Here is a 23,810-nt window from a genome sequence, read left to right as displayed (position 1 = left end):
GCTTGGCTGAGCGATTCACATTCTCCGGTCTGGCTCCAAATATATAACGGAAACACTGAACCTCTGTTTCCCCTTGTGCCGCTAATTAAAACACACTGTCAGTCAGAGGAGAAGATATTGTCAATCTATGCACTCTGATCATCGATCAAGCAACAGGAGAAAAGTTGACCCCTTGACACACTTTGAATGACAGCCCATTCACTTGCATAATGAAGAAGTGCATCAAGAAATTAAAAAAATAAATAAAAATAAATAATTTGGGATGTATAAATAGGGGTGAAATGCAAAAGGAAAATAATAAATAAATACATTAAAACATAAACAACACCTTTAAAGATGAATTAGTTATTTAAACATTGATTTAAAATAAATAATAAATAAATACATGGGAAAATTAATACAAAGGTAGACAAATAAATCAGCAAATAAAACATAATAAATAATTTAATTAATTTAAAGTTATTTTGAATATTCTTTTGCTGCATTTAATGGCAAATTGAAAATTGATTATCTTTTTTTTTTTGGGGGGGGGGGGGTAAATATATCTTCTTGCCTCTACTTCCTTCACTAAAATCCTCATGAAACTGCCAAAATAAAGTATTGAGGGATTCAAATCTATTATGCATTATATTATGTATACACATTCAATTTCATAAAGAACTCACATAGTTTCTTTCCTTGTCCCGATCCCAGCTCTTCAGGTATGACCCCGCCCCCTCCGTACTACCAGCCCGAGGAGGATGATGAGCGTCCCTTCATCTGCTCCCTGGCGTCTGATAACGGCATAATGTCTTGTGTTGATGTGCCGGCGAGGCGCGAAGGAGGACGCACATGCTGCCTGGACAGGGAGGACGCGCTCCACAGACAGGCTCTGGGCTTGAGTCCTGAGCCCATGGCCAACGGTAGTGCTGGTGAAGCAATGGGTCTGTGCATCAACTGGAACCAGTATTACACACGATGCCACACAGGAAGTACTAACCCCCACAAAGGTGCCATCAACTTTGACAACATCGTCTACGCCTGGATTGTAATTTTTCAGGTAAGTTCCACATAAGGACTGGAAGGGTGAGTTGCTAATCTTTTATTTTCAGAAAAATAACCAAATATCTTTTTTAGCCCCTTTTTAAAATCAATATTAAAACATTGGTGGGTTCTACAATACTGCTTTAAATGTTTTGTTTATGCTTTATATGATTTCATGTTTTCATTTAGTTTTATTTGTTTCAGCTGATGCTATTTTGATCAAATAATTGCTATCGAGTACAAAATGTTTTTCTGGCTGATTGAATTATTCAAATCGAATTATTCTTCTCAAAGTAATGAATTTAATTTGATTCACTGATATTCACTATTTTTTTTTATTCTATTACTTGATTGTTCTAGGGCTGTAGTCTACCAAAAGTCATTTTTTTAAAAATATATGTCTATTGAGGTTTCTGAATGAAGCTTTGAATGTCTGCCGTCCTATTTCATGAAGTCATCACCCAAAATAACCTTGAACAAAATCCTCAATTTAATAAAGTGCTACCCACCAAGGCTCTACTGTGCAAGTATGTTTGGCTTATTTTCCTAAGCAAATGTAGTCTGAAAGCATCATGGAATTAGCACGCTAATTAGCTTACTACTAAATAAGTAATTTAACAAGTTAATGCTTAATGCATTGCTATCACCAGATGAGTAACAACTCTTTTCAGCTCATTTGTAAGCAGTGTAGCATGAAAGCATGGAATTAGCACGCTAGCTGAGTGTTGCCAACTTAGCGACTTTGTTGCTATATTTAGCAACTTTTCAGACCCCCCAGGCAAATATTTTTCAAAAAAGCAACTAGCGACAAATCTAGTGACTTTTTCTAGTGTATTATATATATATATATATATATATATATATTTATATATTTATATATATATGTATATTATTGGAGACTCAGTCTCACAAGTGGCCCAGTCCTCCCGGGAATCTCTCCCAGCTGCAGTCACATAGCAGGGGATGTTAACCGCTCGGCTTCCAGTCTGCAAATCCTGCATTCGCGTGAAGTTGCCGCCTGCTGGCTTACAGTAAGAGGGTCTCTTTTGGGTCAGTTTTAATGGTCCCGAGGCCAGATAAAGAAAGAGCGTTGGAATTATGACAGAAGACAGTGCATATGCAATTCTTAACATATTTAGGGTGTTTTTTACTCACTTTTTGTCTTTCCCACAATGTTATTCCTCTCTCCTATGGCGTCCATTACAATTGCAGACACATGGTCAATTGTGCAATTAGGTGATGATGTCATTTAGCGACTTCTAGCGACTTTTAGGACAGCCAATAGCTACTTTCCTTACTGAGGAGTTGGCAACACTGCGCTAGCTAGCTAAGTAGTCAGCCAACAGTTTCCAGAGCTGCTGTCGTCTCTCCTCCCAGCAAAGCCTCCTAGCAGCAGGACATGAGACAGATTATATGGGTCAGAAACAATCCTACACAGCCCCCACTGGAAACTTATGTTCCAAATAGTATAATACTAATAGTAGGATTGTAGTTTTCAAAGTGCAAGACTGCGGGCCTTCCCTCAGATAAAGCCTGGAGAAAGGCAAACCGTAGTTTACCTGCTTTGTTTTACTGAATTCCTGGATGCGTATGGGATCATTTTTACATATTTGATCCCAAAGACTCTCTGCAACTGAGCCAAGATAGCTCAATATTGTGATTTGACTTCACCAAATGCATAAAAAGGGCCTATCCCAAAACAGTTTCTGACTCTGGGAGAGATGGAAAAACAGTAAAAATCCCACTACATATCTAAATTACCTATTTAACTAAATCACACACATTTAGGCTATTCCATGTGATCTTTTTAACTAACTAATATGATATTTTTCACTTCAATTTACTGAACCTCCCCTGAAACTGTTTAGGGCCCCCTTGGGGAGGCCCGCCTCTCACTTTGAAAATATCTGGTATAACCTAATCTTTCTCTGCTACTGTGCAGAATTAACTGGTTTACACAAAATTATTAGACGTGCGCTCCAAAAAAATTGATTTTGAATTCAAATGTCAAATGAAGCTTCAAAGCCTTGATTTATTTGGTACGGCCTGTTTATTGGCTGATCCATTGGATTTAAACTTGTGATATGAGCTATGCTGCATAGGTAAAGTCTGCAATTATATTCTGTTCTGCAAGCCCTGCCATGAAATTATTCATGTCGTCAAGTTGAAAATGTATATTGCTTTCTCCTCTCAGGTGATCACTCTGGAGGGCTGGGTGGAGATCATGTATTATGTAATGGATGCCCATTCCTTCTACAACTTCATCTACTTCATTTTACTCATCATTGTAAGTAAAACTCATTACTATATTTATTCGTTTTTTATTTATTACTTAAAAAGCAGCTGACACACCAAGTGTACAGTGAGTCTGACAGTTAAAAATGGATAAATAAATAATGAAGTGTAACTGTAATTACACAGTCTGGAGATAAAAATCCTTTATAACATTTTCAATATATGTGGACTCCTGCCATCAATAAATTGAACGAAGATATTTCCAGAGTAGCGGATAGAAGTGTTAATAGACTTGTAAGAATCAATAGTAGCATAAAGGACTATCTACAATCAATGTCTGAGGGAGGGAGGTGGATGGTATGTAAATTTATCTTTGGCGATGAGTGGGAAAAAGGGAGAGTAGATGAGGAAGGACAGTTGAAGGAGACAAGAAAATGTATGTCCAAATGATAAAAGTACTGTAGATGATGGCACATTGAAGGTTGTTTAATTCCACATAAAAGTCCAAGAGGTTTCCCAGCAGCAATTAAACACTATAAGAACTAGACATACAGCCAAGTCTTTTGAAAAGCTTGAAAATAGGATCAAGCAAATACCAGAGGAGAGGAACGAGGTGAACTGCAAAATTAGTTTAAAGAAAGACAAGTGAGAGCAAATGACTGAATGGAGGTTGAGTAAACAAACCAATCACTTACAAGCACACTGCACAATTTCCACACTACACTATAACATTAAGAGCCAAACTTAAGCAGAGTGAAAGACCTGCTCTACCTTTTTTGTTACAACATTGGCCTTATTAGGCTGAGGGGATTATTGGCATCGTGACTGCAGCTGTAAATTTTATTCCCTCTTTGGCAGATCGGACCTGTTGTCATTGCCAGTATAAACACCTTTTGGCACCCAACAACAGTTGACATGGTATCACAGTGTAATCACCTTTGCCCGGTTTATGCTGCTACACTGATCACTATCCCATGGCCTGTGGATTATGTAGTCCCGTACTACAGTTACAGCAAGGTTGTAACCCATCGGCTATCGGTCTGATGCCGATTTAGCCTCTGGGTCGATTGCCAGTATTTCTTGATATCTGGGCCAAGACTTCATCTTTGGTGTGCCTGTCACTGTTTACAGCAGCTTCATTAATACTTTTGGAGGTGTTTTTAAAGGTCCAAGGGTCAGTCTCCATAAAAAGTCTACATAATCTACATATGAATGCAGAAAGATGGAGAAAAAAAAGGTGAATAAAAGGCTAAATCCTTCTTTATATCACCAACAGTTTTCTGAAATTGCAGTAAAGCCAATGTGTTCCTCTTTTCTTTACACATGGACTGTTCACCTGCATTCAACCAAAGCCTGCACAAATGTGATTGATACTATTACTACTACCATAGACTGTATATAAATAATGGACGTGGTCACCGTGACGTCACCCGTTGGTTTGTGGACTGCCTGTTTGAATCAAAGAGTTCAGGGTTAAGGCTTTCGCAGTCTTGCTTTACATCCATTGCATCATTGTTTTTTGTAACCGGTAGCTACCATATTTGGACTGAGGAGGAGCGAGGATGGGTGTATCTAAAAATAAACTCTTAACACTAAAACAAAATGTACGTATCTTACCGACAGCCGACTCCTTGGAGTGTCTTTTAGTACTATTGAACACTGAACAAGACATTTTCAAAGGTATCAAAGGTAGCCACGCCTCAAAATCATAAGCTCCTTTGTCATCCATTTTCTTCTAAGTGGAACCATTATTTACACAATTAACATCATATTGTCTTGAAGAAGATTTGAAACTAGTGATAGAGGCGATAATGTTGCCACGAGAATTTTTTCTGCGGTCATAAATCGAGTGAGAAGTTGTCTCATTTTTTATTGAGATAGATAGAAATGTGGGTCTTTTGCAACCACCATCTGTGCCCCCTGTTGGATTTTTTGGAAGAATGCAGGCTAATGGCACTCCTGGGTTTGTTTCACTGCTCAGACTGGGAGGTTGCCACATGACTACTACTACTTGGTCAACAGACAGAAACCAGTATGCTCCATATACCCAAATCTTTCATAATTTCCTACAGATTATGCATTCATAAGCATTTCTCTTTTTATATATTTTTACTGTGATAGTAATATCCAGCTCAGGACATGTACAACTGAACTGAACAGCTGATTACATCCTGGAGTCAGACTTTGTGTTTGTTATTTTTAGACCCAGAGAAGTGACCAAACAAGTTCAAAATTAAGAGCTCAATGGCTTGAACACCAGCTAACAACAGCTAACACACTGCTCCCTTTGTGCTACATGAGTGATTGACACAAATGTGCCTCTTTTGAGCTTCCTTGTGAGGCTCCAGTCTGTTTGGCAACTTGTAGTCAAAGGTCCTGAGGGATGCCTCAGAAGCGTTGCTGACACTATAAGAAGTTTTCTGTCAGGTGCTTCCATGAGCCCCAAAGGTGCTGTTCACTCAGTGAGGGTCACCTTGACTCTCCCTCTTTCTTTCAATTTGTAGTTATTCTGTTTTTGTCTGTGCGCGTGTGTGTTTTGTGTCATTATGGAGTTCCTGCGTGTGCTTTAAGCTTGTTAGTTGATCCTCTAAGTGTGTGTTCCCGGACAAAAAACTCAGTTTGACCTCCACAGTGTCATACGGAGTCTCATCTCTCTTGGCTTGATACTTGATATACTGTCAAGTGCGCAATCTAAGTATCTTCATTGGTGTCAGATTGAAAGTGTGAGTAAATGGATTAAAGTGACTTAGAGCTTACTGCTACCAAGAGGGCAATTATTAGGAAGTTGTTTGTGTTGTGTGTATGTGTGTGTGTGTGTGTGTGGGTGTGTGTGTGTGTGTGTGTGTTTCAGGGACAGAGAGAGAATATGTATACACGTAAATGTATTTGACAACTGCTGTATGGAAGCTCATAGACACATGCAATCACATATAAAGTAAGCCTGCCATCTTAATTTGTGTGTGTAAGTGTGCGATCCCACATGCTTTTCTCTATGTGCGTGTGTGTATGTGTGTGTGTGTGTGTGTGTGTGTGTGTGTGTGTGTGTGTACGTGCATGCATAATGCAGTGATCATCTGAATGCGTGATATTGGACTGCCCTCCCTGATTATGCGCAAAGCTGTCTACTGATCAGAATCACAGAATAGACACACACACACAGATGCAAGCCTGGAGGGAAATCAAAGCCCCACACACCTGCAGACCTGCTTTGACCCACAGGACACAGATGGGCATCTCTCCTCCCTCTCTGCCTCCCTGCTATATCGCCTCTCTCTGTCCCTCTCTGTGAATATCTCTGGAGTTTTTCATTCCTCCCAGCTTTTCCAGTCTCTCCTTCACCTTGCCCTGCATCTTTGATCACTGTGGATGAAAGTCTATAGGTTATTCAGTTCAGATGTTTTATGTCTTTGCATGTTTTATTGAGTGTTCCTGCTCCGAATACTGTGGCCTTGTTGTTGTATATGGGTATCTGTCGGAGAGCAAAGGAGGAACAGCCAAACATGTTCAGATTTGTAATGAACGAAACTGAGACATCTGCTGCAAGCCGCTCTCTCCATCCAGCTCTCTGGTTTTTGAGTTGTTCAGCATTAGCCAATATTGATCTAATCATTGTTCCGTAACCAGTTCAGAGTACTCCAATAAAAACCACTTCAGCAGTCCTGTAGTGATTCCTATTACTGCAACTAAGAGGGTCAGCCAAGACGTACCAGCCACAATGCAGCCCATCTCTTCTCCCTCTTGACCCTAACTTTGACTCATGATGAGAAAATGAAAGCTTTTGTGTGGGGAAAAAAAGGGTACAAAAATAGAAGAAATGTCCGTGACGTTACGTACCATGGACAGGAGAAAAATGAAGAAAGATACTGAGTCAGAGTAGGGGTGGGAGGGAAAGTTAAGTCAAGTCAGAGAATAAAAGGAAGCGAAAGATAGCCAGACGCTGAAGTGTGCTTTGGGCATGTGTTGGCTCTGTCTGTCTGCTCCAATCAGCCTTGGTTTAGTGGGAATCCAGTCCTCAGAGACCTTTAGCATGTGTGCTAACATTTCTACAGGGGGATTGACACACATTAGATTAGAATCATCAAGTGTCTGAGCTTGATGTAAAACCTGTATTTACCATTGGAAAATCTAAATTCTTTACATATTTCATGTTTCTTAAACGAGCAGCATCTGCTTTAGCCAAAGGCTGATTATTTAAATAAGACACTGCACTGGTTCGTGTTGTTATAGTTAGGGTTGCCTCTCGGTTAAGTGTGTTAAATTTTGATTTCTGCATGAAAATCTTTACTCACTTTCTTTTGTACAGAATCATTTATTCTCTGGGCTAGTAGCTCATGTTCCCGGCAGTAATTCCCACTGTTTTTCACTTACTTTATCTCACTTAATGTGCTGTATGTCTTGACTCACCCAATAAATCCCACTTCCATACATGGATGGATTACTGAACGGGCCCACTAGGCACAGGCCATTGCCTTCAAAGTTCCAAAGTCACACGTAACAACTAGGAAAAGACTCAAAATGACCACAAAGAAAGATAAAACAACAACAAAGAGACAAAGACAACTACAAAGAGATGCAAAAAAGCTGCAAAGAGACATAAGGAGACCACAAAGAGACTCACGAGTATGGAAAGGGGCAAAACTACCACAATGATACAAAATAGCAAAGAGATAAAGATAAGATAACAAAGTTACAATGAGACACAAATGACTATAAAGATATACAAAACAACTACAAAGTTGCAAAATGACAACAAAGAGACCCAAAACAACTAAAAAGAGACACAGAATGACAACAAAGACGCCCAAAACAACCACAAAAAGACACAGAATGACAATAAAGAGACCCAAAACAACTAAAAAGTACACAGAATGACACAAAGAGGCCCAAAACAACTACAAAGAGACACAGAATGACAACAAAGAGGCCCAAAACAACCACAAAGAGACATAAAATGACTCCAAAAAGTTGTAAAAATAGCTACAAAAAGGGGCAAAACAACCACAGACAAAAAAAAATAACTTCAAAACGTCCAACAAAACCACAGAAAAATGCAACAACTGCAAGGAGACACACAATAAATTAAAAAAAATCTCATATTTCTCTCATACTCACATTACCTAACATTCGGTTCCTTGCTCCACAGATCGGTTCATTCTTCATGATCAACCTGTGCCTGGTGGTTATCGCCACCCAGTTCTCGGAGACCAAACAGCGGGAACACCAGCTGATGCAGGAGCAAAGGGCTCAGTGTCTGTCCTCCTCCACCCTGGCCAGCATGGCTGAGCCTGGTGATTGCTATGAAGAGATCTTCCAGCTGGTTTGCCACGTCCTCCGCAAGGCTAAGAGGAGATCGGCAGCTCTGTACTACACGCTGAGGGGCAAACCCCCGCCAGCTGGTGGAGGCAGGGGTAACAGGCGTGGTGGAGGGAATGTGAACGGAGAGCGTCATCATTCCAGGCACCCAAAAAGTGAGTAAGATGGCATTAGCAATGACATAAATATGTCTTATATAAAATGTGACACTTTCAATTGAGAGAATGCGTAACGTTTAAAACGTTTGCAACAAGGACAAACACTTGCATTCTGTATATTTTGTTTTATATTTAACTAGTGCAGTGCCCGTAGGAAGTATGTATTCATATAGTGCAAGATTGTATTTTGTAGGTAATGCTAATGCCTCTTGCTAGTGTAACCTTAAATAACACAGAAACGCTATGCTTAGCTTTTCAGTTTTGTTTTTACTGTTTTCAATGGATCAAACTGATGCGGAAGAAAGGACTTAAATCTCCGCTTAGCATGCTAATCGTGAGATAGCACATTACGCAGTATGCTGCACTAAAAGTACATTAGCATGAACCCAATTAGCTGATATACTATATTGCATGTAAGTATCTCATATCAAATGATTATGGGCATTACGCTAAGCAACATGAATGTCATCCCTGAATTACATAGTAATGCAACATAAGAAGTGAATAAAGCGAAATCTCCGCTTAGCATCCATAAAACACTTACTTTTCATAAGGTACGCACACCATCCAGCATATACACATTGAACATTGATATTCGTTGGAAACTATTCAAATATTATTGGAAAATCAAACCTTGTAGCACACTTTAAAACTCTGAAAGATAGGTAGGCTAAATAGACTTACAGATGAGATGAGTCAGGCGAGGAAATCCAGAGCAGTTGGATTACTGACCAGGTGTAGGCCTATCACTCAATGGGGTGGAGCTCCCCTAAAAGGCGTCCGATCGGAAACAGTGCAATGCCACAACACGTCCTACGTAAATAAATAATGATATTTTGAAAAATGAATTCAAAAATCTTCAAAATCGAGGATGCCATGCGCAAGCCACATACAGAATCTTAGGTCAGTCTGACTAACGGTCAGCGAGATATGCCCTACACACACACACACACACACACACATAGAGGCGCTTCTTGCTTTATAGATAGATTTTGCATTGCACAATAACGTCTTCATTTGATATTAAATCACATATTCTTTCCATTCCATCTTTAGTAACCCACTGTCCGCACCAGACCAAGCAAGACCACGACTCTCAACTCCACGCCAACTCCATCAGCCTGGCCGTCCCTCAGAATCCTGAGGACTGCCCGATGTGTGCATTATCACTCAAAGAGGGGGCGAGGGCTGTGGGAGACTCGGCCAATGGGGAGGAAGATGAGGACGATGCGGTGAAAGAGACGGGCAAGGAGGAGAACCACCTAGAGGAGAGGGGAGATGGAGAGAAGAAGAAGAAGAAGAGGTCGTGCTTTGGACATTGTAGAGACATTTGGAATGATATGAGGAGGAAACTATGGGGCATTGTAGAGAGCAAGTACTTCAGCAGGGGCATTATGATCGCCATTCTCATCAACACCATCAGTATGGGCATCGAGCATCATAACCAGGTAAGATGATATAGTCAATGCTTTCACATCAACATTGTCACTGACACTGTGATAATATGCCATTATACTCCCAACTTGTCACATACGGGTGCTTGGTCCAGATCCTTGGTGTCACTTTTTTACACACTGTGTACCTCTCGTTGATTTTTAACATGCAAGGTAGTCCGAAATTAGACCATCACCAAATGTTCTCTGATATCTTAAAATTTGACGCTTGACGTTTGAGCAGTTTTGAGCAGTGGGTCAGTTTTAGGGAAAGGTTGTATTTCGGGTGGAAGGTACATTTTCTCAAGTACTGGATTTAAGTACAACTTTGAGGTACTTTATTTCCTTTTTATTTCCTTTAACTCTTTATTTTACTCTACTACATTTAGCCGACAGCTTTAGTTACTTTTCAGGTCAAGATTTAACAAAAAAAAAACATTTAAAGTGATTTTAAGTGACTTTTTTTTTTCATATATTATATCATTTTCCTATATCATATTTTCCTCATATATTAAGTAGTTAAAATGAGGCCTACCTTGAGAATATTAATTGCTGCTTATATAAATGCATCAATAATAATAGTCCATTAATATATTTGGAATATATATACCAATCTGAGTGGATCCATTCTGCATAATGAGTGCTTTTAACTTTGGATACTTTAAGTACATTTTTTTTTTTTAACACTTTATTTGTGATTTTTCAATTATCATACAGAACAATCATATTCTGAATTCCAGTTCCAGGCCAGGTAAATTGTTCACATAAGTTATGAGAGGGTCCCAGGTTTTTTGGAATCTGTTAGTGGAACCGTTGAGGGTACATCTGATCTTTTCCATCTTAAGGTTCTGCATAACGTCCCTTATCCAGTGGTGATGTGATGGAGGAGTGGCAGCCTTCCACTTGAATAAAATTAAGCGCCTAGCTAATAAGGAGGAAAAGGCAATGACCCTCTGTAAGTGAACAGGGGGAACAGATCCCGTTGGATCAGATAACCAACCAAAAACAGCAACCAAAGGAGATGGTGAGATATTATAAGCATAAGCATTAGAGATGACTTCGAAAAAGGATGACCAAAAAGGAGCAAGTTTCGGACAGGACCAGAACATATGATAGGAAGTAGCCGGGGTCTGTTTACATCTGTCACATGCTGGGTCTACATTCGGAAATATTCTTGCTAATTTAGCTTTTGAGAGATGCAATCTATGCAACACTTAAAACTGTATTAAAGCATGTCTAGAACATATGGAAGAAGAGTGGATCCTACTAAGAGCCATATCCACTTTAAGTACATTTTAATGCTGGTTTTGAGTTTTGAAGACTTTGACCTGTAGTGGAGTAATTCTGCAGTGTGGTATTAGTACTTTAACTTAAGGAAGGAACCTGAATACTTTTTCCACCACTGGAAATAAGGACTTTTTCTTTTATTTTATTTTTACATAAATGAAGTTACATAAGTAAGTTAACTGCTTGTGACACACATTAAGAACATTATGTAACTTAACTTGCATACAAATCTCAGAATTATTTAATGCTGACTTTTGTTTTCTGGGACATGAACAGCAGGATTCTGGGTGTTTGTTTGACCCATCCATCCACCGTTACGGCCACTAGAGACGGCCTTACACAAAAGTCAAGAGTGTGTTCAGCTCCAGCAAAAACATTTTTCAAAATAAATGATTGTGTGTTGTTGAATAACCTGTTGTGTAAGCAGGGATATAATTCATTGTGGGAATATGCATTGCCTTTAATCCTTCACACTGACATACTATAGTGTCAATAGAGTGTGTTAGCATAGTCATTTCTCGCTCCCCTCTCACTCCCACAAATCACCGCAGCGGCCTCAGCAGATCAACCACTATCACCGCTGATGAAGCATCGCTGCTAGAAATACCCTAATAGCAGATGACATTCAGAAGGATGAGTGTGGGAGTGGAGCATCACTGCCATGCCGTTTCCCGACAGAGGTGTAAACATTTAGCCTCGCGGTAGACAAAACCGAGCTGGCTTTTAACATTGGCCAGGCTCTTCGGAGACACACAAGGCAGGTGTCTGCGAGCTAGAGTGGGAGAAGCCTGCCAAGACTGCACATACACACACACACATATTCATTTGTGTCCAGTGTGTGCACGTTCAGGAATATCTTTTTCAATTTTTCGTGCATGCACCAACAGAAACGTGCACGTACATACACAAGCTGTTACATAAAGCAGCTTTTTTCCCCCTTCATTTCCCTCTCTCAACTCATGCCATTGTACTCCCTCCCTTGCTAATTTTACTTCCACTTCTCTCGCCTTATTTTCTCCATAAGTCCCTCTGTGCACCTCTTCCTTTAGCACGTTCCTTCCCCCCACTCTCTCCTTTGTTCCTCGCCGTCTCTCCTTCCTTCCGTCCTGCCCGCCTTACACCCAAGTGTCTCATCTACTGTCTGACTCCTTTTTACCTCCCTCAGTTTCACCCTCCGTCTCCCCACTTCTCTCTTTCTCTTTCTCTCTCTCATCCACCCACTCACTCTTTGACAGCGTACAGAGTAGCTGCTTTCTCTCATCTCTGAAGACTCTAAAAATAAACGAGGGTTGTTGGGGGGTGGGGGAGGAAGAGGAAGGGACGAGTGAGAAGGGAAGAGCCAGGCAGACGCCGGTTACACAGCAGTTTTCAGCTCAATTCCCTGCGTGATTCTGTGTGTGAGCGAGTGTGTGCGCTTTAAAGTAGGCATATATGCAGAAACACGCGTATGCTTTTGCACGCACACACACTCACAGACGCTTTGTCGCTCTGTCTCTTGAGTCTTTCTCCCTCCACAGTTTCCACAGGCTGACACAGAAGCAGTGATACAAGTGTGTGTTTTTGCTCTGCAGTAGAAAGTCTTACCTCTTGCAATTTTATTCTAAAACAGGAAGTCTGAAGCTGATGTACCCAAAAAAACGACTAACCACAGGGCTGCCTTTCTCACACCGCGCCCTGCTTTCAGTGAAATGTTTTAATTGTCATCTTTGACTATCAATGATGATGTTTTTTTCATATTTATGTTGGATTATTCCTCAATATTGCAGCGAATGATGTTGCGCGTCAGCAAAGAAGAGCTGCCTATTTAAATTCACATTATGTGTGTTCATGTGTAAACATCTCTGTGTGGAAAAGAAATTGGCATATTAGAAATTCAGGCTTGGAAGTTGTATCTCATTAATTCATATTCAAGCAACATTCACATGCTGACTGGAGGCATATTTCAAGAGAGAATTATGGAGAGGATATCTGTATGGGAGGATGAAACATTATTCAGGAGATGGAAATTAGTGAACAGGTGGAATTTAACATAGGAGATCACCAGTACAAGGGCATGAGGAGAAATGGAAGGCAGAAGAAAATCAGAAAGGAGAGGAGAGGGAGGAATGATGGTATTTTGTCTGGGTTAAATTGTGGTGTCAAGGGCTGTGATGATTCTGTCAATAGCAAGAAACCTATTATGCTGTTTTTGTACTTAGGCCTAGAGAATGATTTCTGGACACAGGTCAAGGTTAAAGTACTTGCTGAGGGATGAAATACTATTTGTCCCTACAGTCCCTATTATGTGCTGCAACACATCTAGTAGTCGTAGTAGAGTATTGTCATCGTCTAAACTTGTGATTCCCATCAGGCAGGACGTAATTCTGCGCTTGCCTGGGTAGGTAAGTAGGCTAGCTCAAATAATTAAAAGAAATTAAATTAATATTGAATTTTTAAAAAATGCAGATATTAAGTCAACTTTACCATACTTGCAACTTAAGTTGTTTCAATTCAACACAACTTACAGTATATTGCTCATAAATTCACATTCAGCATACTTTTTAGAAATATACTTATGGATACTTTCTTTTTACTTGGGACAAGAAAACTAGTTAGCAAACAAGCTCAGAAGTTTAAACAGGTAGCTAAAAGTAACGAATAAAAGGTAGAGATTAATTGCTAAAAGTAACAATTAAATAGTAGAAATAAATAACAAAAAAAAAAATAGTTAGCTTAAAGTCATAAATAAGTGGCTCAGTTGGTTCAGTGAAAGTACTGAGTAAACAAATTCTTAGCTAACATAAAAGGTAATGGAGAAACAAAAAATAATTAGCTAAAACAAGGCCTAGTGGATAAACAGTTAGCTGAAAATAATAATTAAACAGTTGAAATTGTTAGCTAAAATGAATGAATAAACAGTTGAAATAGTCAGCTAAAAGTAATGGATAAACAGTGAGCTAAAAGTAACGAATAAACAGTTGAAATAGTTAGCTAAAAGTAATGGTTAAATAGTTAAAATAATAAAAGTAATGAATAAACGGTGAGCTAAAATGAATGATTGAACAGTTGAAACAGTGAGCTAAAAGTAATGGATAAACAGTTGAAATAGTTAGCTAAAAGTAATGGATAAACAGTTGAAATAGTTAGCTAAAAGTAATGGATAAACAGTTAAAATAGTGAGCTAAAAGTAATGGATAAACAGTTAAAATAGTGAGCTAAAAGTAATGGATAAACAATTGAAACAGTGAGTTAAAAGTAATGGATAAACAGTAAAAATAGTGAGCTAAAAGTAATGGATAAACAATTGAAACAGTGAGTTAAAAGTAATGGATAAACAGTTAAAATAGTGAGCTAAAAGTAATGGATAAAAAGTATAAATGGCTGAAACATTCAGTTTTTATATAGGCCAGGAGTAGTAGTATAATTTCTGGGCAAACAAACCTAAATATTGACAGCTTAATGGTATGACAAAATTAACAATATCCACTTTTATAAATTAAAAGTTTTCCATTGAGTATTTTGTACATTTGTAACATACACTGAGAATTGATGAGGGGGTACATGAGGTCGTCTGACAGTCTGTGGGAGTTTCTCAGATCAAAAGGTTGGGAACTACTAGTGTAAACCGCTCCGTAGTCCACAGATGAGTTCAGCTTCCAGCTTCCAGCTTCCAGCTACAGTACCGAGCTGAAATGAGTCTCTGTAGATGTTTTCCAGACTGAAACATTGTAGTTAAAACTGAGCTCAAGAGATTCAGGCTGGTTTTGTGGGCTTCCATCCCTTATATCATTCTCAGTCTTTCTCACCTCCAATCAAGCATTTTCCTCTCCTCTCCTCCATCATGTCATCATCTACTCACTCCTAAACAATCCCTCTGCTCGCTCCTCGTTTTCCCTCTCCTTCAACCGGGTTCTGCCTCCGCCGGTCTCCCTCCTGTGATCGACAGGAGGATATTGATTGGGAAGAGATGGGTCTGCCTGATAATGAGACTCAGAAAGAGACAGAAAAGGGATGGAGAACTAGGGAGATGGAGATAGATTGGGAGAAAGAGCGGATTAGAGGAGGGGGAGGGCTGAGAGTGTGTTTTTCTCTGACATGGTTTGCTAACTTTGGCAGGGCTAGCTGTCTATTTCTCCGCTGGCTTTGAAACTGAAATTCACAGGGGGTATCAGAGAAAGCATCTGATCCATATCGTGCATAATACACATTCTCTCTCTCTCTCTCTCTCTCTCTCTCTCTCTCTCTCTCACACACACACACACACACACATACACACACACACAAACACACACACACATACACACACACACCCCAAGTATACTTACATAAAGCAATTCCGCATACAAATGGAAATAAACCGAGGATTGACTTGAGCGTGTGTGTGTATATGTTTCTTGTGTGTGTTCATATATGGATGCGTCCCTTTGCCAATTCCAGATAACATGCTCCCCTATTCAGCCAGTGTTTGACACCATTTGCTAGACAGACAATACACTCTCTCCATTCCTTTTCTAGTTTTTTTTCTTCTCATATTTTCATTTTTTGATTGTTACATTCTCTGAGATTTTTTCTTTACAATTTCACATAAACAGCCATACTAAAAAAAGAGCACAATTTGTTTCCCTGTTTTCCCGTCTCTTCTCTTCCTCTCTGTCTGGCGTCTGTGTAAGATAAGGTGTATGTGTTAATTTTATTTGTCAGGTAGGAGAGAATTCTCTATTCAAGTGACTGACAGTTTGAGTGACAGCCTTTTCAATACAGGCCGAGAAATGTGATGCGTCTGCAATTGTTTTCGCAGTAGCTGCAGCATCTTTTTTTGCGGCAGCGGTGATTGCAAAGCAGTGGTTTAATATCAACTGTGTTCTTATCTCTTTGTCTGTACCTGCCTCTCTGTGGATATCATTGCTCTGTTTATAACTTGGAATGCTTGCCACTCCAACCCCTCTTATGTTTTGCCTAACACTCTTTGCCCCACTCTGTCTGTACCTGCTTTCACATCTCACTTGCTGTTTATATTTTGTTTTTTTCTGCCTCCACCAAGCCCGATGAGCTGACCAATGTCCTGGAGATCTGCAACATTGTCTTCACCAGCATGTTCACCTTGGAGATGATCCTAAAGCTGACTGCTTTTGGCTTCTTTGAGTACCTGAGGAACCCCTATAACATCTTTGATGGAATTATTGTCATCATCAGGTCTGAAAACTACAAATGATTAGCTGATTGTCAGGTTAGGTTGTCAATTATGTCTCATTTACACTGAATGGTTCAGCTTGACTTGACTCACTCTTGGTACCAGGTGCCTTTCTCCGTTTTCATTTTCCAACACAGTCACTGTATTTCCCCTCAGTGTAGGTGGGATTCTTAGCTGATCACCATGACGAAACAATTTCAAATGACCATAATGCTACAGTTAACTTTGATTAACTGAATACACATTGTTAAAAGCTCAAAACTATGCAGTATTGTTGTAGCAACCTATCAATCATATCGCAGCCACATCTGAAAGCACACCATGTTTTATTGTCAATTTTATTTTAAATTGGACCATAATTTGCAAAATGAACATCATGCTACATTGAAGAAGACTTAAAAAACTAGGGATTGAGACCATAAACTCATGAGAATGTTTACTTTGGTAATAAAATACAGTTTTCCTATTAACTTTTATTCTACTGAACTTCTTCTTGCAACCAGTGGAGTCTCCCCCTGCTGACCATTAGAAAGAATGCAGGTTTAAGGCACTTCTGCAGTGGCTTCATTTTTTGGTGCGGAGGTTGCTGCTCGCTGGCTACCAAGTTAGTACCAAAGAAAAGGACCTGGTACCCCCCAGAGCAGAGCAGCACAATGCAGTAGAAAGTTGGCATTACTCAGCAGGTTGAGTGTGCCGCAATTTCATAAATAGACATAATAATCACAAATTCCAGAGCCTTCATATTCGCCACTTCAAATCAATCCACTGGAAATTAATGAGGGCTTTTGTCCAAACATGTAATGGTTATCCAAGTGCTGTGTATCTATCTAATTGAGTTTCACTACATACTTTCATCCCCAGGATACAGACAAACCGACCGACCACTCAGATTTTCCATCTGTTTCAGTATATTCCCCATGGAGCCTTGCATTAAACTCAACCACTTCTTTAATATGACAATAAAAGAACTGTCTAGCAGTGTGGGGATAGAATATGTTCAAAGCAGTAGTATTCCTTATCACACCAGTATGGATTATACAAATTTCTGTATCTTGAAAAATGTGCAGTATTGTATTTTTATACAGTATAAAGGACTTACTTATCCTCTTATCTTTTCTTATCTCGGCTCTTCCATTTCTATTGATTTTTATTTCTTTTTTTAAATCCTACTCTCTCCTGCATTCCCTGATTACAATACAACTTTTTTTTTTCTCTCCCCATTTCTTCCAACTTCTCACTTTATCTCTATCTCTCTTTATTAAACAAACATCCACCCAATGCAACAAAAACCCCAGTGTGTGTGAGATCATCGGCCAGGCAGACGGCGGTCTGTCAGTGCTCAGGACCTTCAGGCTGCTGAGGGTCATTAAACTGGTGAGGTTCATGCCTGCGCTGAGGCGGCAGCTGGTGGTGCTGATGAAGACGATGGACAACGTGGCCACTTTCTGTATGCTGCTCATGCTCTTCATCTTCATCTTCAGGTAACGGGGGGCACAGGGGCATATATTTATGTGGCATGTCACCCAGAGAAAAGAAATCAGCAAGACACAGAAAGGACAGGAAAGTGTAAACAGAACAGAGATTGTGCTGCGTACATGCCTGTATGTCTCTCTGTGTGTATGTGAACAAAATAAAAGCAGTGATGGAATATCAGCAGACAGAGACAGAATATAGACGTTAAGCATGGCACAGGCAGCCATAGCAAAATGTCTGAACAGTTTCTGTAAAATAAAAGGATTAACTTCCAATTATTGGAGTTGCACCTCATTTTTACCCAAACCGTATCTCCACTCTGCTCAGGCTTTTCTCTTTGACCTGCCTCCCTCTCCAGAATTACTTCTGCCATGAAAGTTATAAGCACCTCAACTTGTTTGTCTGTCAGTCTGCAGTATATTTGACAGCATTACATTTTTGAATGCCCTCTAAATTACATAGAAAGACCTAGGGCTAGTACAATAACTGTTAGTATTAAACAGATAGATGGAGACTGCCATATGACATGAATATTTTTAGTTTTTCCTGTAAAACGCATCACTCTATTCTCATACATCTAGTCATTTGATATTTATTTTAAGCAAATGTCCAGCAACATGAGCAATCACTGGGCTTGTGTAAAGCCCCTGCAGTGCAGAACATGTTAAGGCAACAAACCTGCTTGGTTAGGTTTAGGAAAAAAACATGATTTGGTTTAAAATAACTACATTTTTTTGTAGTTTTTTTTTTTTGTATATAACTTACATTAGTTAAGTATGTGATTTACATAACATAGGACACAAACAGCAGTCTCCTGTGTGAAAGTCCCATGTTACACATTAAACTCTTCCCTGTGCTTTACTATGCCACCTTCAGCCCTGCACTTCCTGATGATGCATTATTATGTGGGTTCAATAACAATTATAGTGCATTACTTTTTGTTTGTGTAAGTACGAACAGTGAATGAGAGCAGCCTGAATTTGTTAGTAGTGCACCAACGATTTGCCTGGTCAACTGTAAAATCTCCTAATATTTTAAAATTATTCTCTGTATTAAATGTAGCTATTAAAGATGCTAAACAGCACTTACACATTCCTTAAATGGTTATTGTGATGCAGATGCTGGAAACTGCAATTTTAAAAAACATATTTATTCAAACTAATCTCTTCTCTTGTTAACATCACCAGCATACACACACACACACACACACACACACACACACACACACTGTTTTCCCTCCAATTCCACCTCCGTGGGCAATAACCCAAAATGAAGATAGTATTAACAGAATTATTGTTATTTGAATAATTTATCATAATTGTTGCAAGTGTGCTCATTTTTACATGATAGATATGAGTTTTACAGCAGCGTTATGCCATTAAACTAATCCAGCTTGTGTCTTTATGTGTTTGGGACTTCGTATGTGTGTGTATGTGTACCTGCCAAAAAGCTTTCTTAACCCTGCAGCTCAGCAGTCAAGCTTAAGTATGCCAAGACAGATGGCATCAGCTTTTAGCCAGCTAATGCTAGCCTGGGCAAGTGGAATTTGGCCTATTCATCTAGCCTCTGTAGCTTTTAGTGAGCAGTTGATATAAAGTATCACTTGGCTGAGACTTAAACTTGTAAAAGCTTGAATAAACCCTAAATGGAAGTGGCTTTGAATAAGAACGATGTCTCACCACAGATGAGTGCAGGTAGAAGGAAAAGAGTGGGAGAGGGAATTAGGAGAGTGAAAGACAAATAGAGCTTAAATGAAACAGAAATTAAAGATTATAATAGTTAAACAGTATCTTTATGAACAGTATGTTTAAATGTATGCATATGTTTGAGAAGAAACCTTGTTTGCTCATTGGTTCTTTGTAGCTTCCTTCTTATAATTGGTTACTATTTATGCTACCAAAATCTGTCTGCTGGTGTCATAATCCCACATACACACATAGGTAAACATTTATGTGCTATTGAGAGCATGTGACACTAAATTACTGGAGAAATCCCTTTTTGCCTTTCAGTATCCTGGGGATGCATATATTCGGTTGCAAGTTCAGTCTGAAGACAGAGGCAGGGGACACGGTGCCCGACAGGAAGAACTTTGACTCTCTGCTCTGGGCTATCGTCACTGTCTTTCAGGTACACAGTTGAAACAAACAAATGCACACAATTTCTGGTGTATTTTTTCTACCTGTGTGCACATTTGTGTCTGTGTCTGCTCCACTGTGTGTGTTTATCTTCTGTAGATTCTGACTCAGGAGGACTGGAACATGGTGCTGTACAATGGGATGGCGTCCACTTCGCCCTGTGCAGCTCTCTACTTCGTAGCTCTTATGACATTTGGAAACTATGTGCTCTTCAATTTACTGGTTGCCATCTTGGTTGAGGGTTTCCAGGCTGAGGTGAGACATCTTGTTTTTCATTATGCAAAAGCGAAATTAACTTAAACAAATGGGAAATTCGAAAAGCTATAGAATTTTGTTTGGTTGTTTCCTTGTTTTATTGTAACTAGTGCAGTGCCCGCAGGAAGTCCGTTAATAAAGTTTTGTTTTTACTGTTTTCAATGGATCAAACTGATGCAGAAGAAAGGGCTTAAATCTCCGCTTAGCATGCTAATCGTGAGATAGCACATTACGCAGTATGCTACACTAAAAGTACATTTACATGAACCCAATTAGCTGATGTACCATATTGCATGTAAGTAAGTAACTCATATCAAATTATTATGGGCATTATGCTAAGCAAGATGAATGTCATCCCTGAATTACATAGTAATGCAACATAAGAAGTGAATAAAGCTAAATCTAGGCTTAGCATGCTAATTACGAATAACAGAATTTGCACATTACATGCAGACCACTACAATGTCTGCAACTCCATAAAACTTTTCATAAGGTACGCACACCATCCAGCACATAAACATTGAACATTGATATACGCTGGAAACTATTTGAATATTATTGGAAAATTGAACCTTGTATGGCACTTTATAACTCATCATAAAGATAGATGAGATGAGTCAGGCGTGGAAAAAAAATCTTCAAAATCAAGGATGCACACCTTTGTGCCATGCGCAAGTCACATACGAAATCTTAGGTCAGCGAGATATGCCCTAGACACACACACACACACACACACACACACACAGACGCTTCTTGCTTTTATAGATGGATGTGTGACTGCGATGCGGAATTTTTACACAATCAGTTACATGTTGACTTATTTGACTGTTTTGTTGCACAATTTAAAGGCATGCTATTCAGGAATTGTTGGTGACTGTTAGTAACAGTATTCAAATTTGGCCACTCCTCTCCAGCTTAACAAAGAAAGCAAGCAAGCAAGTCAACCCCAAATTTAAAAACAAACAAACATTATCCGGTTCTTGACATTTCGCCTCGCTATATTTGGGGTTTTTGGTGCTGTGTCTGCTATTTTTGTAGCTCCGTGTCCAACGGAGACGCCCTGAACACAGAAAAATAAGAAGGAAAATCAGGCAGAGGGCAGGGTCTTTACAGATATAGACACCACTACACACTTCTAGTGGGTCAAGTCGTGTTTGAGAGGGATTGCTTTTGTGCGATTCTATATATTGTATTTTAGTAAATTCCTGCATAGTAAACCTTTAAATAAATACATGCCGTATAAACTGTATGTAGAAGGAACAGCAAGAAATGGGGAATGCAATAGATTAACTATTGAATCCATAGAAACAAAATAAGATAGACCATATAGAGTATAATATATTCTATTACTATAATTGAACCTCAATAGAGCAGAATCCCAGACATTTGTGTTTCCGTTCTAGATTTAATGAGTGAAAGTAAACCAGGTCGGCTTGGGAGAAAATTGCCCCTCAGTTTGGTAATAAGGAGCGGAAAAAAATGATTGGCGGTTTCTATTTAAATTAGCTCATGATTGATCATTATTCCTACACTTTATCCCACTCTCTGCTTCTTGCGCTTTCTTCCTTCATCTTATCTCATGCCTCTTTTTCCTTGTCCCTCCCCCTTCCTCTCCTTTTATCCTGCGTCTCTTTTTCTCTTTGACCCGTTCATTTTCTCCCTCTGTTCCTGATACAGGGTGATGCAAACCGCTCTTACTCGGACGATGACAGGTCCTCCTGTAATTTTGAGGAGAACGATAAGCAGAAAGACTCTCTGCATCTCTCAGGTATTAAATGCCTCTAGGAGCTTTGCAGCATTTATTGTTTAATAAAGATTGATTTTCTTCTCACCTCTGAAATTGTATGAGCTATTCCTATAATTTACAATTTTCCCCTCTCAAACTAAAATGTCAATTTAAAACTAAGCATGCATCAGTTGGCATTAAATAAAATTTCACTTTCCCTTCATTTCAATGATTAATATACATTATTATTATTATTATTATTATTATTATTAATAAAGTAATATTATTATATATTATTATTAATATTATTGTAGAGATATTATTATATATTTTATTTATTTATTTTAATTATTATTTCATAAACCTTGTGTTTTTTTCCTATTATAATTTGCCTTTCCTCCCTCTTTTTTTCTCTTCATCAGATAAAATTTATGCACACTCATACACACGTGTGCCCTACATAAACATGTTTAGAACCAACCACTGGTTTGCATATCTATAATGAGGAAAATTTTTTTGCTGGCTTGTTTTGTTGTTCTCCACAGTCCTGTTTCCGTCTACTCCTATGCATGTATTTTCCGTCATAAACTCTGTACAATACAGTGATTTCTGCACTGCCCTTTGCACGAATAAAAAGTAAATTAATTAATAATGAGTGAGTAATTAAAAAAAAATGTAATCAAATTATATTAAGTTCAATTCAGTTTCACTTAACTTCTTTTATCGTGTCCAAGCAAACATCTTAACCGTCTATTTCCTGTCTGAAATGTCAGCTATAGCAACTTTTAAACAATTCATGCCTGATGCCACGTCTACATCCACTCCTTCATCCTTTTCAGCCTGCAGGCATAACGAAAGCGATCTCACCAAAATCAGCCACCTCTGGCAGTATAGAGTAGCATTTAGCAGCACATTAGGGAGGCCTCTGATGATGTCTGATCGAGCCCAAATGTGCCTTTTTTAAATGTCAGCTTACCTGAAAAAAACACAATTGGAATGTAAATGGTTCCTGGAGACCTATTTGACCAAAAGATGTTTGAGTCTGGACAAACCACTGGCAGATATCCCTCTCTTTCATCATTACGACCTCCTCTCTAGCTCCTCTAAGGTGATTTAGTGTAAATTAAACCTCACTCTGCCTCTCTGAGCTAGCCATAACGTTGTTTTAGGCCATTTATGCTGTAATGTAAAGGAGACTGCCAAGTTCTCAACAGAGAAGAAGCAATGGAAGGGTTTGTTTAATTCTGTCGTTCTTTCTTTGGCTGTTTTCTCCACTCTTTCATCTTATCTCTCCCTCCATTTATCACAACCTGTTCCCTTCCTTCATCTTCCTCTTTCCCACAGACCCAAAGATCTGTACACTAACCCCTAATGGGCACCTGGACTTGTCCCCACTGCCCCACGGTCTGTTTCCAGGAGAGAGGTTGACTTTTGCTCTTGGCTCCAGGAAGAACAGTGTTATTTCTCTTGGGAGAGCTAACTTGGAGCAGAGAGCCTTGGTAAGTGGAAAAGAAAAAATACACAGTTGCTGATTGACTGACCAGTCATCATGTTTGGACTGAAACAGCATGAAAGTAATGTCTTTAACAAGGGCAATTATTT

General features: G+C 39.1%; 1 protein-coding gene across 1 annotated transcript in view; it reads left to right on the top strand.

Moving 5' to 3' along the window:
• The window catches only part of LOC131984111 (voltage-dependent T-type calcium channel subunit alpha-1I-like), a 240,450-nt gene that overhangs the window by 163,477 nt on the left and 53,163 nt on the right, over window positions 1-23,810 (top strand). The window contains exons 7-16 of the mRNA XM_059348992.1: window positions 694-1,039; window positions 3,218-3,310; window positions 8,402-8,726; window positions 9,786-10,177; window positions 16,470-16,621; window positions 17,915-18,100; window positions 20,102-20,219; window positions 20,327-20,482; window positions 22,160-22,250; window positions 23,553-23,707. Coding sequence (XP_059204975.1) covers window positions 694-1,039; window positions 3,218-3,310; window positions 8,402-8,726; window positions 9,786-10,177; window positions 16,470-16,621; window positions 17,915-18,100; window positions 20,102-20,219; window positions 20,327-20,482; window positions 22,160-22,250; window positions 23,553-23,707 — 2,014 coding nt within the window. The remainder of the gene's footprint in view (window positions 1-693; window positions 1,040-3,217; window positions 3,311-8,401; window positions 8,727-9,785; window positions 10,178-16,469; window positions 16,622-17,914; window positions 18,101-20,101; window positions 20,220-20,326; window positions 20,483-22,159; window positions 22,251-23,552; window positions 23,708-23,810) is intronic.

The sequence above is a fragment of the Centropristis striata genome, chromosome 13, assembly GCF_030273125.1.
Source record: "Centropristis striata isolate RG_2023a ecotype Rhode Island chromosome 13, C.striata_1.0, whole genome shotgun sequence".
Classification (NCBI taxonomy): Eukaryota; Metazoa; Chordata; class Actinopteri; order Perciformes; family Serranidae; genus Centropristis; species Centropristis striata.
Note: the sequence above shows the minus strand (reverse complement) of the source record. Positions and strands in the feature narration are given on the sequence as shown.